At 39.2% G+C, this 15,024-nt stretch overlaps 1 protein-coding gene across 1 annotated transcript in view; it reads right to left on the bottom strand.

The window, feature by feature from the left end:
* Positions 1-13,994, bottom strand: part of TRAF6 (TNF receptor-associated factor 6, E3 ubiquitin protein ligase) — a 29,551-nt gene extending 15,557 nt beyond the window's left edge. The window contains 4 exon segments of the mRNA XM_012649589.1: positions 406-615; positions 1,562-1,712; positions 4,890-5,207; positions 13,831-13,994. Coding sequence (XP_012505043.1) covers positions 406-615; positions 1,562-1,712; positions 4,890-5,185 — 657 coding nt within the window. The 5' untranslated portion in view covers positions 5,186-5,207; positions 13,831-13,994.
* Positions 13,995-15,024: the final 1,030 nt, after the last annotated feature.

Raw genomic sequence — 15,024 nt, 5'->3', positions numbered from 1 at the left:
GAATTATCAAAAGGAAACACACATTGCGGAATTTAATTTAATCTTTGTAATAGCCCTAACAACCCATTCTCATTTTCTAACTAATTCTGTGTATGTCTTATAAAGTAATCATTCTATTGATTTGTCTTCAATCCAAGATTGGTCATTAAAATAGTGTATCACGTAGGAAAGTTAATCAGCATATGCCTTTCTTCAAAGCTTCTGTTACTTGCAGATCTACAACAGTGGTAACTAGTGTAAACAATGTTTTCTAAGAAAAATATGCAACTATAAATTCTACACTTACCCACTAAAATGGTTTACTGCATTTTCTTTTCTTTCTTAAAAATCAGTTTTCCCAAAATTCATAATGTCAACTCAGAGTTGAATCACATCCTTATCTACTGCTAACCCCCTCAAATATACATTAAAATTTTTTTTAAGTAGTGGAATTAACAAATCCAAGTTAGTACATGCCTCTTTATCTTCAAATGCCATCAATACAGCACAATTGGCACAAGAAACCTGTCTCCTTGGACAATCCTTGAGAATGTGAATATTAATTTGGCATTTTTGGAAAGGACGTTGGCATTGGGGACAATTCATAAGAGCAAACTCACAATGTGCTTGATGATCCTATAATAAGGAAAAAAATAATTGATTAGTACACTGTTGCCAATTCTGAAGAAGTCTTCTAAATATAATCTTGTCTAAGAATATATTGTTTTCTTTTATAGAATTGGCTACCGAATCTACTTTGTCTAGGACACATCATAGAACCATTCACAACATAAAAGCATTGATGAAGTTTTTTAAATAATAATTGGAGACTGCAAGTTTACACAAAGAATGTGAATTCTCAAGTTCATGCATCCAATTAGGGAAGAAAGTTGGAAAGAAGTCACATGTCCTGATTACCAATTTACTACTGGTAATCAATACAGAAAAGCCACACTTTTAATAAGAGCTGAGTAAAAGAAGAAAGTTGCAAATCTGTCTTAAACATTTAATTTGAAACAGAACATTAATAATACTTAATTACTGATAAAAATCACCAAGATAAGAATTTATTTATTTAATTTAAAAGCAAATGCTTTTATTATTTGATTGGTTCAGTTAATCTCAAACTAAAGGAATATTTCATTTAGTGTATAACAAAATGCAAAATTTAGAAAAACAGGAGAAAAAAGTATGATGAGGATACTGAGATGATTACAAGGGACTTATCGCTTATTTCAAAATGAAAGAAATGACGTTATGAGATTAAAATGTGACACTTATATTTAAAAAATGCTCATCAGTTTTACTGCAGAGAATGCTCACCCAAAAACTTGTAAAAGAACATTGATTTTTTTTTTTTTAATTATCATTGGGGCAAAGCAAGTATAGTTGGAATAAGAAATTTCTAGTTTCTATTTACATTTATATTCAATAAACAAAGGGTTGGTATTAATTCAGCAAGAATTTATTAACCAATTATTATATGCTAGGTACTGGCAATACACAGATGGACACCGTAAAGTCCCTATTCTGTAGGAACTGCCTTTTACATGTGCTAACAGCTAGAACATAACTTTAGTACCTCGAGATGCCTCAGTTCCATCTTGTGCAAACAACCTTCATTTGGACACCTCACCGTCAGAGAAAGAATCTCTCGTTTTGCAAAATTGTCAGGAAATAGTTGATTTTCCAGCAGTATTTCATTGTCAACTGGACATTTGTGACCTGCATCCCTTAAAAAGACAAACAATATATGTCCAATTAGATTTAAACATTCACATTAGGAAATGTTTAACATTACATTTTATATAACATTAACTTCTGAATATATCTTATACATGTTTTATATATATGACATATATAAATTCTCCTTTATTATTTCCTAAGGAAAAATAATTTAACACATTATATTGCATAATGTCACCAAAATAAATTGTCCATTTTATGGACAACTTATGAACTGTCAGTACACCTAACACCACATTGATTATCTATCAAAAACTATGGAATTTTAGATTGTGGGATAGATTCCAGCTAACAAATGAAAAAAATTAACTGAATAAAATCATATTTTGATTGGCATAAAATGAAGTGAAAGTTAAGAATGGGGATTTTGGTAGTTTGGCTGGTCTCTGTTCCATCAGCACCTATACAATATGCTAGCAAGATGGAATACACTATTCACGATACCTAATAATATGACTATAGTGTACTGCTCAGTCATAAGTAAAAATTTAACCAATTAGCAGTACCCTCATGAGGTCACGTTTTAAGGTTTACTCTGAAATAGTTACAACACTCCTCTGGCTCATGGGCAACAAAAGTTTTCCTTTATTTGTATGTCTAGTGTACGGTGTGATTGGGAGTTAAAGGACCTCTGTGTCCTGCTTTCCAGTGGTTTATTCTGTCTTATGATGGGAAGAACCATCCTCAGGAAGCTTGGGTGTCTGTCAATCCCCTTTAACTTTTTGGGATGTCTCAATCTTCACTCACAAAATGTGACAGGCTGGGTGGGCTTCAGGGGCCTTAATCACTCACAAACATTTGCTCAGTACCTGCTACGTGCTCAACAGTGTGATGTGCTGTGACAGGTAAAAAGGTGATTGAAAAACAGTGTCTTCTGTCAAATGGCTTAGAACTAATAAAGGCGAGAGACAGAGTTGATCTTCATGGGGCCTCTCTCAGACTGCAGAATGTTATTACTACATTGTCAACTATTCTTGGAGAAGCAGAGAAAGCCATAAACAAATTTATTGAAATGTGGTAGTACTCCTAAACCTAAAGTCATATATGTCTAAGAGAAAAGAAGAATCTTACAAAGTAAATGAAAACAATGATCCACAGAATTAGCAATCACTTCAAAAGAAAATGAAATTGGACTGAGATGTATTTTGAGTCCCTGAATGACTATAACTGATGAGAAATTTCAAAACAGTTCCTTTAAAAATATTAGAGCAAAGTAAGTGGTTATTCTAGCTTAGAGGGAGATAAAAAAAAAAAAAGTCTCAGACTTCCTTTTGTAGGTTTTATTTCCCTTTCAGACCACTGTACACTACTTTCATGAATATCTTGCTATTAAAAAGCTAAAGACAGCTGACACTTGGTAAAATACCACATTTTTCTACCTACAGGAAAATCAATGATCTGTAATATGGTACAATGTTTACCTAAATATAAACAGGGGCAATCTTGCCCCCAAGGGGACATTTTGGGTTTCACAACTGGGGGAAAGGGCATCTAGAGAGCAGAGGCCAGGGATGCTGCTAAAGATCCTACAACACACAGGACATTATCCCACAACAAGGAACCATCTGGCCCAAAATATCAACAGTGTCAAATAGCCCAAAGTATCAATAGGGGTTGAGAAAATCTACCCTAAACAGATCTTGTCAACACTGGGTAACACATTTTTCCCAAAAATTGAAACAAGAGACATGCTTCCTTGTAACTTAAACTAAGCCAAGTCCCGAGTATGGATATAGTTACTCTAAGTTCAAGTTTCATAGAAAAGTTAATGTAAAAATTGAGAGATAAAAACTTAGGAAACTAATGAGTTGCCAGAAATGGACTTAACCTACTTAAGAATTTCACCAAGATAACTAGATGGCTATTTATTGAAAAACATAAAATCTGTTCCCCTTCATCTAATTTTTTGTCCTGAAAAGAACTCAGTCACCTAAAAATATTCCCATTTACCTTTGAATTATAGTAAAATGTTATCTATTTCTTGGAAGAGGATTTGAATCATTTGTGGAAATCCCATGTACTGTCATTCAGTTAAAACCACCACGATTTACTGAGCACCTACTGTGGGTCAGCCACTGTTCCTGGCACTTTGGAAATAGCGAGAAATAAAACACATCTAAACCTTTGTGCACAAGCTTATCTTCCAGTGGGGATAGCAGACAATAAACACATAAACTTTCTGGTGCTTTATAAGGCAGAAAGTGGTACGGAAAAAAAGTAGAGCCTGGTAAGAGAGACTGGGAGTGTTGGGAGCGAGCAGGGTGGAGGCATGCTGCGGTATAAATAAGGAACGTATGCGAAGGTGAGATTCGAGCCACACTAGAGGGAGTTCAAGAATGTTCCAAGCAGAGAGAACAGCTAAGCCACTCACCAAGGCAGGAGCATGCTTTACATACTCAAGGAATAGCAAAGAGGGAACAGGTAGAAGGAAAGCAAACGCAGTAGGAGGTCAGAAAGTGAAGTATGGGCCCATCACACAGGGCCTTTCCAGGACTTTGGCTTTTACTCCCAGATGTCCCACTGCAATGTTCTGAGCAGAGATGACATCATCTTACTTATTTTACAAGGTTCACTCTGGCTGCTGTATTGAGAACAGCCTGCAAGAGGGGAAAGCAGGGAGGCCTGTTAAAGGGCTGATGGTGATTCAGAACAGGGTGGTGGCAGTGGAGGAAGTGAAAAGGGATATATTATGAAGGTAACCATCAGTTACTACTTTCTTTAAAAACACTGGTTATTTTACAGTGGCACATAGACATTAGGTAACAGAATTTAATATGGCTAAAATAGGAATAACTGATCTCTTACAGAGTCGGCATTCTTTATATGGTTAAGATTAACATAGTCTAATACTATAATCATCAACTAAAAATATTATTTTCTTTAAAGCATAGAGTCACCCCCTGGTCTGCATTAGAACTGCTTTAAGTAGAAGTAGGTATTTACTTATTTACCCAGAGGTCCGAGGAGAGGGAAAGAAAAATTCACTTTTTGTACCACAGTAATAACTGGGATAAGAATCTTCCTCAATTTTCTGTCCAGGGTTCTTTTTCCCTAAGTAACCTTTTATGTATAAGACTATACTTGGAATGTCCCGTGTTCTAGATAATAACGTTCTCTGCATCTGGTTCTGCTCTAGGACACCATTCTTTCTTATGCTCATGTACCTTATTGATTTTATGATGCAGGCTTTGCAGAACCTGTGGCCGCAGGGTGTTTGTACTGCTTCCCGTAATGCCATCAAACAGATGGGGCATTCATACTTGCTTTCCAGGGGTGGGTCAAACTCCACATCATATCCCTGGATCTCTTCCACAAAAGAGTTGGAGAGGGTCCCCGTGCTGGCAGTTCCACTCACGCTGTCATCTTTGGCTGCGGCGCTACAGGAGCTGGCCATGGCAGCACAGCAGTCACTTTCAGACTGGCTGGATGCACAGCTGTTTTCACAGTTTAGCAGACTCATAGTAACTTGATTATCACTTGCTCTGTAGATACAGCAAGAAAAAAATGCCTTAACATACATGTACTACACACACACACACACACACACACATACACATCACAGCTTATCTTTACAAGTCACCTTTTAGTTCATAAACATTAGCTGTGTTAATGTTCTTTACAGAAAACTTTTAAAAATGTTTTGAGCTTTGTTTCATGACTATTATTTTATTTATTTATTTTGTCAGGACGAAGAGTTTCCTAGAACTATTTTATAAGTTACCTGATTCCCTCCTTCAATATATATGTACCATCATTTATACAAAGCACTTGGCATACACAAAGAAAGCTGGATACCTTAAGAAGTTCATGATCTAGTAGAACAGAATATAAGGCTAAAAAGGGAAAAGTACTTCAATTGTAATACTCATCTGTATCACAATTATCTGTTTATATGTGTTTCCTGTGACAGAGGTAAGAAATTTAATTTTCATTTCCTCAGTACTTAGCACAAGATTTTTCGTATAGTAGGGTGTTCATTCAGCAACTGATAAAGAACTTATTCATGTTGCTGAAGTTCCTTCAAGTACCCCAAGCTGAAGAGAACAGTCTGGTAGCAGGGCAGTGCCAGGAAACACAGTACACAGGGAATCAGGTGATCACGTGCCACTGCTAGATGTGGCATTTGGGGCAAGTTACTTAACTCTTTGGATCTTGGCTTCCTCTTCTAGGTCTAAAATTCTATGAAGACTTCCAAATGCTCAGTGTGGGGATTTCTCTTATGCAGAAAAAATGGAATTGAAAAAGTATATTTTTATGTCCTGCCTTCACAGTCAGGTCAAGTGACAATGTTTCATTATTAATGACTGGAAAAATGAGTGAGGTTTTGTTCGCCTATGGAAAACCATTGCTTTCGTGAACAGATGGGATATCCTCAAATTCTAAACTGTTATTGTACTTATAAGTGAGAAGCTAATGTCTAAAAGCAATTCACAGCTCATGTAATCATATCTCTATTTTAGATAATTACTCTGGTGGAAAACTCCTAATATGTGCCAGATATCATTCCAGAAATAGAATGTAAGCCTCTGCTCTACATGATAGACAATTATCCCCCTGCCTGTCTCATTTTTTAATAAAATTCCTGGCTGCCACTTCACCAAACAGAAGATTAAGACAGTAGTCCTCAAGCTTTTTACCACTACCAATGTCTTTTTATTCTCCTCAAAGACTCTGAGTAGCATTTCATGGACACCTACGAAGTATGAGGCACTGTTCTGGCTGGAAGGACAGTACTGAGAAGTGGTGATGATGCTGGAACTGGATGATCTGGGTTTAATTCTTTTCTTCTACTCCCAATCCTGTTACTTATTAGATGATTATGACTTCGGCAAGTGATACAACCTTTCTGTGCTTCACTTTCCTCATCTGTAAAATGGGGCTAACAATAAAATCCATCTGAGAGTTACTGAGAGGATTAAATGTGTTACTATGTGCAAAGCACTTAGAACTGTGCCTAGCAGTAAGAATGAGTTATTGTGACAACAGCTTTATATAGTATTTTATTTAACAGTTTTATTGTTCCCACTTATCAAAGTGGAAATTATGCAGCCAAAAAAGGTTAAATAACTTGCTTGGGATTACGCAACTAATAAGTAACAGGGTTGGGATCCAAACCCAAGTCTACCTAACCCCTGTGCATTTTGTACTACACTATGTTTATCCATGTTTTAACAAATCTGTCTATGAGGCTGCATTTAAATTTATTTGCCTTTATATTTATTACACTAGACTAAGGTGCTTACCACAGTTACTATTAAACGTGAGCTGTTCTAGCACTATTACACTGATTTGACAGAATTTCAAAGACTCTGCAAAGAAACTTAGCATTTTGCTTGTTTAGTTTTGATACAATATTTTTTTAAAAGTTAAAAATAGCCCCCAGGCCGGGCGCGGTGGCTCATGCCTGTAATCCTAGCACTCTGGGAGGCCGAGGTGGGTGGATCACTCAAGGTCAGGAGTTCGAGACCAGCCTGAGCAAGAGCGAGACCCCGTCTCTACCAAAAAATAGAAAGAAATGATCTGGACAACTAAAAATATATATGTAAAAAAAAAATTAGCCAGGCATGGTGGCGCATGCCTGTAGTCCCAGCTACTCGGGAGGCTGAGGCAGGAGGATTGCTTGAGCCCAGGAGTTTGAGGTTGCTGTGAGCTAGGCTGACGCATGGCACTCTAGCCTGGGCAACAGAGCAAGACTCTGACTCAAAAAAAAGAAAAAAAAAATAGCCCCCAAAGCTTTGTTTTATCTGTTGTGGACCCTTAGGAAAGGCTCACACAGATTGAGAGGAAGGAAGCAATAGCAAGACAGCGGCAAGCAGCAGAACTAGTCATTATACCTGCTCTCTAAGATGGCGTCTAAGGCCCCCTTCATACCTTCCAAATCTGAGGACAAACGACACTGTTATGCTACACTAGGGTATATATCCTTTGTTATTTTCATTCCCATATACAGGTATACTAGGAGATATTTTGGGTTTGGTTCTAGACTACTCGAATAAAGCGAATATCTCAATAAAGCAAGTCACATGAATTTTTTGGTTTCCCAGTACATATAAAAGTTATGTTCACACTATACTTTAGTCTATTAATTGTGTAATAGCATTATGTCTAAAAATTAAATTTAAATCAATTTATCTGAATTTAAAAATATGTTATTGCTAAAAAATACTAACAATCATCTGAACCTTCAGTGAGTCGTGGTCTGTTAGCTGATAGAGAGTTTCGCCTCAACGTTGATGGCTGCTGAGGGTGGTGGTTGCTGAAGGCTGAGGTAACTGTGGCAATTTCTTAAAATAAGACAACAACAACATTTGCCACATCAAGTGACCCTTTCATGAAAGATTTTGCTATTGCACGTGATGCTGTTTGACAGCATTTTACCCACAGAAAACTTCTTTCAAAATTGGAGTCAATCCTTTCAAGCCCTGCCACTGCTTTATCAACTAAATTTATGGAATATTCTAAACCCTTTGTTGTCACTTCAACAATGTTCACTGCATCTTCACCAGGAGTAGATTCCATCTCAAGAAACTACATTCTTTGCTCATCCATAAGAAGCAACTCCTCATCTGTTCAAATTTTATTGTGAGATTGTAGCAATTCAGTCACATCTTCAGGCTCCACTTCTAATTCTAGTTCTCTTGCTATTTCAACCACATCTGAAGTGACTTCCTCCACCGAAGCCTTAAACCTCTGAAAGTCATCCATGAGGTTTAGAATCAACTTCTTCCAAACTCCTGACCTCCTTGCCATAAATCATGAATGTTCTTTTTTTTTTTTGAGACAGAGTCTCACTCTGTTGCCCTGGCTAGAGTGAGTGCCATGGCGTCAGCCTAGCTCACAGCAACCTCAAACTCCTGGGCTCAAGCAATTCTTCTGCCTCAGCCTCCTGAGTAGCTGGGACTACAGGCATGCGCCACCATGCCCGGCTAATTTTTTCTATATATATATTTTTAGTTGTCCAGATAATTTCTTTCTATTTTTAGTAGAGATGGGGCTCTCGCTATTGCTCAGGCTGGTCTCGAACTCCTGACCTTGAGTGATCCACCCGCCTCGGCCTCCCAGAGTGCTAGGATTACAGGCATGAGCCACCGCGCCCGGCCATGAATGTTCTTAATGGCATCTAAAATGGTGAATCCTTTCCAAAAGGTTTTCAATTTACTTTTCCAACATCCATCAGAGGAATCACTATCTATGGCAGTTACAGCCTTACAAAATGTATTTCTTAAATAATAAGACTTGAAAGCAGAAATGACTCCTTGATCCATGGATGTTGTGTTAGCAGACATGAAAACAACATTCATCTCCTTGTACATCTCCATCAGAACTCTTCAGTGACCAGGTGCAGGTCAATGAGTAGTAATATTTTGAAAGGAATCTTTTTCTCTGAGCAATGTGTCTCAACAGTGGCCTTAAAATATTCAGTAAACCATGCTGTAAACAGATGTGGTGTCATGCAGGCTTAGTTGTTCCCCTTATAGAGCACAGGCAGAGTAGATTTAGCATAATTCTTTAGGGCTTTAGGATTTTCGGGATGGTAAACAAACAGTGGCTTCAACTTAAGGTCACCAGCTGCATTAGACCCCAAGAGAGTCAGCCTGTCTTTGAAGTTTTGAAGCCAGGCATTGACTACTCCTTTACAGCTATGAAAGTCCTAGATGGCATCTTCTTCCAGTAGAAGGCTGTTGCATCTACATTGAAAATGTGTTGTTTGGTATAGCCATCTTAATCAATTATCTTAGCTAGATCTTCTGGATAACTTGCTGCTTCACCTTGCACTTCTACATTATGGAGATGGTTTCTTTTCTTAGACCTCATCAATCAACCTCTTCCAACTTCAAACTTCTCTTCTGCAGCTTCCTGATCTCTGTTAGTCTTCACAGAACTGCAGAAAGTTAGGGCCTTGCTCTGTATTAGGCTTTGGCTTAAGGGAATGTTGTGGCTGGTTTGCTCATCTATCCCTGTGGTCTCCAACCCCCTGGCCATGGACCAGTACTGTCCATGGCCTGTTAGGAACTGGGCTGCACAGCAGGAGGTGAGCAGTGGGGGAGCCAGTGAAGCTTCAACTGCATTTACAGCCGCTCCCCATGGCTCACATCACTGCATAAGCTCTGCCTCCTATCAGATCAGCAGTGGCATTAGATTCCCACAGGAATCCAAACCCTACTGTAAGCCACGCATGTGAGGGATCTAAGTTGCATGCTCCTTACGAGAATCTAATGCCTGATGATCTGAGGTGGAGCTGAGGCACCGACGCACATTACTTTCCATGCTTTAAATACAGATTATCATTAGCAGAGAGGCTTGACTGAACAATAAATGTAATGCACTCGAATCATCCCGAAACCATCCCTTACCTCCGGTCCATGGAAAAATTGTCTTCCATGAAACTGGTCCCCGGTGCCAGAAAGGTTGGGGACTGCTATTCCATCCAGACAACTAAAACTTTCTCCCATATAAGCAATAAGGCTGTTTTGTTTTCTTATCACTTGTGTTTTTACTGAAGTAGTACTTTTAATTTCTTTTAAGAACTTTTCCTTTGCATTCACAACTTGGTTAACTGGTAAGAAAGACTTAGATTTTGGCCTATCTTGGTTTTGACATGCCTTTCTCATGAAGCTTAATCATTTCTAGCTTTTGATTTAAAGTGAAAGATGTGCTATCTTTCCTTTCATTTGAATATTTACAGGCCATTGTAGGGTTATTAACTGGTCTAATTTCAATATTGTGTCTCAGGTAACAGGAAGGTACCACGAGAGGGAGACAGGTGGGGAAACCCCCTATTGGTAGAGTAGCTGGAACTTTCTCATTTATCAATTAAGTTCACCATCTCATATAGACATGGTTCATACAACTCAAAACAATTATAATAGTAACATCAAAGATCACTGATCACAGATGACCATAATGGATATAATAATAATGAAAAAGTTTAAAATATTAAAAGCATTTCCAAAATGTGACAAAGGGACATGAAATGAGCACTTGCTGTTTAAAAAATGTGGCCCATAGCTTTGTTTAACATAAGGTGGCCATGAATCTTCAATTTATAAACTACGCAGTATCTGTGATACACAACAAAGCAAAGCACTATAAAATGAAGTATGCTTGTACATTTTTGTGTCCAATTACTTCCTTAGGTAAATTTCCTAGAATTGCGGGATCAAAGGGTATGTAACTTTTTAAGCTTTATGAAAGATAATGTTGTTTATCCAATATGTATCAAAGGCATCCTAATTCTACTCCCATAAGCAGAGTATTTATGATAAAGCTCATTTTCTATACCCTTGACTAGGTATATTTATCTTTTAAATATTTTGAGACAGTCTCTGTCACTGCAGGTAGAGTGCAGTGGCATCATCATAGCTCACTACAACCTCAAACTCCTGGGCTCAAGCCATCCTCCTGCCTCAGTCTCCCAAGTAGCTGGGACTATGGGTGCACACCACCATGCCCAACTAATTTTTCTATTTTTAATAGAGATGGGGTCTCGCTCTTGCTCAGACTGGTCTCGAACTCCTGAGCTCAAGCAATCATCCCGCCTCCGCCTCCCAGAATGCTAGGATTACAGGCATGAGCCACCGTGCCCAGCCCTATCTTTTAAATCTTTAACCATTTTTTAAAAAGTAAAATCACTTTTGAGAAATTAATATTTGTTATTTGGTTGTACAGTATATATCAAAGTGCTAGCGAGACAACAAAGGTAAAAGTTACTGAGCTAAGTCTACATTTTCTGCTCAAACGTCCAGTTTAAAATTCGGTTTATTGGATAGTCTACATGCTGCCCTCTTCCAGTCCTTTTCAAAAGACTTGAAGGTCTCTGGATTTGAAGAGACCTTTATAGCTAATGTGTTCCTATGAAACCCGTCTAATCAGTTACAATTCCTTAAAAGGAACTCCACTATGGGAATGCAGTATAAGACATAAGTGAGCACTCTTCAAAACCTAGATGCCTTCAAGTTTCACATGACTTTCCATGGTTTAAGAACTAATACAGAAGCTTTATATAATATCTTCCAAATAAACTTTTTCAGATAATCACTAAGTCTACAGTATACAGTCCCATGTAACTTACTACAAAGGGAAAATTAAGCTAAAAACAGAATTTTGAGTCCCTCATTTAATATTTTTATGTTTATTCTTTCTTTGGCAAGTTAAAATATTTTTTCCCCTTTACTTTTAAGGATCACAATGACTTAACAGAAATCACCTTCCTAATTTAACTACAATGAACAGCTATTTTAATTAACACTAAGAGAAGAACTAAGAGTGCTTTATGTCTCCTGTAGAAGTGAATAAAAAATGATCTGGCATGTATGCAGTAAATATTATGCTCTATTAGGATTCTTTTTACTTTTTAACCTCATACTGTCATAGGAATTGCTACAAAAGTAGGCTGAGATAGAACTTTGGCTTTACAGAAGGAAGAGAATGTTTTTGTAAAATAAAACTTTCCTACAGCCTCTTTTCTACTCACTTATGTAGCTTTCTATATGAGTAGAAGGGATAGAACAAAGTTTAAATTGTTCTTAACTTGTATGTTAAGAACTTCATGATTGCAATTTCCTTTTTGCAGATGTGAATCTAGTAAGGGAAGCACTACCTTAATTAAATATTGGGGGATATAACCACTGCCAACTTATTTTAACTGCAAAATGAATAAATAATAAAACAGCCTGTTTAAATCCACAAATTAATAACTGGATATACATTATAATTCAAAGAGAATACCATTAAATGTTGCGGGGGCATGGAGTACGGTGATCTGCAAAAACTTTTTCCTCTAAGACCAACAGATGCTAATGAGATTTGTACCAAACTAAAGAAATCAACAAGTTATGTCTTGAATGAGTCAATTTTAAGTCAACAGAAATTCATACATGAGTAAACATACAACTTGCTAATGAAAAACCATGTAAAAGAAAATACTGAGAAATTACCTTTAATTTGCTACTAGGTTTAGAAACAGGAACTGTTTACGTAAAAATTTAAAATCTATTCCTAAAGTGCAGAGACCTGCAAATGTGCTGCAAGGGCCAGGAGACACTGCAAAATATTCAGTTGTTGTGCCTTAATTCTGAATCCAAATTCAGGAGGCATTCTCCTTCCTAGGCACTATTTGTTCTCCTCCAGGAGACAAGGATTTGAACAACTTCTTTCAAAATCCAAGTGGCCAAAAATTTATCAGCACCACATATCCAAATCGATCACAGAAAAGACCTCATGTTACAATTCTGAAATACTGTGATGTATATAGTGCGCGAAGGTTGAAACTCTAATGTGATCCTTGTACCCATCACATGGGCAACCAGTGCCTGAAACACATTCCTTCCTTGAGTCACAAAAGAGGCCACGCTGTCCCTACCAGACCCTCAACCTCAAAATCAGAAACGCCCCTCTACCTTCCCTAGTAATCGAAAGAGAACAGACAAAATGCCAGCAGCCAAGTCACAAGTTTTTCTCTTTTCTATTTAGTACCTGTGTAGCAATACATTTAGTAATCGGGCCTTTAGAGAAACAAAAGAAACAAATACTATAGAACCAGGCTGCTAATACTTTAGGTGCTTTCTGTTCACATTCAAGACAGTCCTAACTCTCAGCTGGAGTTCCCCTAAAGCCAAATACTAGGAACAGCTTTATCAACCCAGCGTCTGGAACAATCGCTAGAACTACCGAGTGCAGGGGCGGGGGAGGAAACAGTCGTGTCATCTTAATTTTTTTTTAACTTGCTGTCTGGGACCACTGTAAAGTTCAACAGAGAACCCAAAAATAGGTTTCCCATGACAGTGACAGAAGGAGTCGCTAGGAACTCAAAGGGATTTTTCTTTTTTCAATTTAAGAAGGTAACAGTTCTGAGGGACGGGAAAATCCAGAAGGCAATTTCCTTTTCTGGGAAGGGGAAAAGCGGGGTGAGGGGAAGCAGGTCTGAGGAAACTGGGGTTTCCTCCGGGGAGTGGAGTAAGCGAGAAGGTGGTGGCCAGGGGAGCGGAGGTGACTGCAGAGGGGGCGGCGTCCCTGACCAGCAGCAACCAAGGGGGCAGGGGACGGCGCCCCCCACCTGTGGGAAGGGACGTCGCAGCCGCCAAAAGGCGTCGGGAGGAGACTCACCGCTCGAGTGCGCTGGGCCGCTGAACAAGGCGCGGAGGGCTGCACCCAGCCGCACGGCTCCGCTCAGCCAAGGCGCCGGAAAAGGGTGGACACCGCGCTCTGAGGCGAGGCAGCCCGGAAGCCAATCTCCAGGGCCAAGGACCAGAGCCACTGCGTCCGCGGGCCGCCCGGAGCCGGAGCCCCAGCCGCGGACGCCGTTGCTTCCGCCTTCTCTGATCGCCGCGAAGAGCGAGAGGCGGGCAGTGCGCGAAGTAGGAGACAGAGCGGTCGCGTCGGGCGATAGCGCCCCCTGGCGGCGGTCCTCCACGGCGTGGGCTGCGGCGCAGGCGCAGGCTCAGAGTGGGCCCAGCTGTCAACCCGGCGCACTCGGCTTCGGCTTCCCCTCCCTCTCCGGTGCCCTACCTGGGAATTCCTTTCGCCACAATCCGGATCTGGAGTGTGTTTATGTGTACGTTGCGGGGAGGTGGTGGGTATGACTTGCAATAAGATCGATGGCCGTGAGAAAATCAGTCCCGGAGTAACTGTGATTTGGCGAGCAGTCGCGACAGCAGTAATCCCAAACTGTTTTTACAGCTTCCCTATACAAGCAGGAGAAAACCTCAAGTGGGCTTGATCGCTTTACCTTGGGGAATTCTTAAATCCCTTCCTAACTCCGCCCTCCTTACCATGGAAGTTTCCGCGAGAGATGGAACCTTCTATTATCACCTTGGCTTCCTCCTCATCCAGTCCAAGGGAGTCGGTCCATGCATTAAACATTTCTTTGAAATTGTTGCCAACTACACCAGCCCTTTCTTTGTCATCGTCACGGGAAAGCTATTTCGAATTTCTTGTTTAACTGGACATAAATGGGTAGAGAATATAACAGGCATTTGGCAGGAGATGTACAAAAGATTTCCACCCACTTCTAAAAAAGTGGCTCGTCGTCCACCTCTTAGGGGAGGTATTACAGGGTAATGGTGGTGTGTGCATATCCTGAAACAAGACTGCTTGGTTCAAATCCAGCTTTTCCCCTTACTAAACTGTATGACTTAGATAAATTGCTTAATCTGTACTTGTTTCAATTTTCTCATCTCACATTAACATGGGGATAATAATAGTACTTACCACACAGGGTTGTGGAAGGGTGAGATAATTTAAAATATGTAAATAAATTATTCAAAACTATCTAGAACATAATGTGTGCTCAATAAATAT

This window comes from Propithecus coquereli, unplaced genomic scaffold, assembly GCF_000956105.1.
Source record: "Propithecus coquereli isolate 6110/MARCELLA unplaced genomic scaffold, Pcoq_1.0 Scaffold30, whole genome shotgun sequence".
Taxonomy (NCBI): domain Eukaryota; kingdom Metazoa; phylum Chordata; class Mammalia; order Primates; family Indriidae; genus Propithecus; species Propithecus coquereli.
This window is presented reverse-complemented; position numbering and strand designations above follow the sequence as displayed.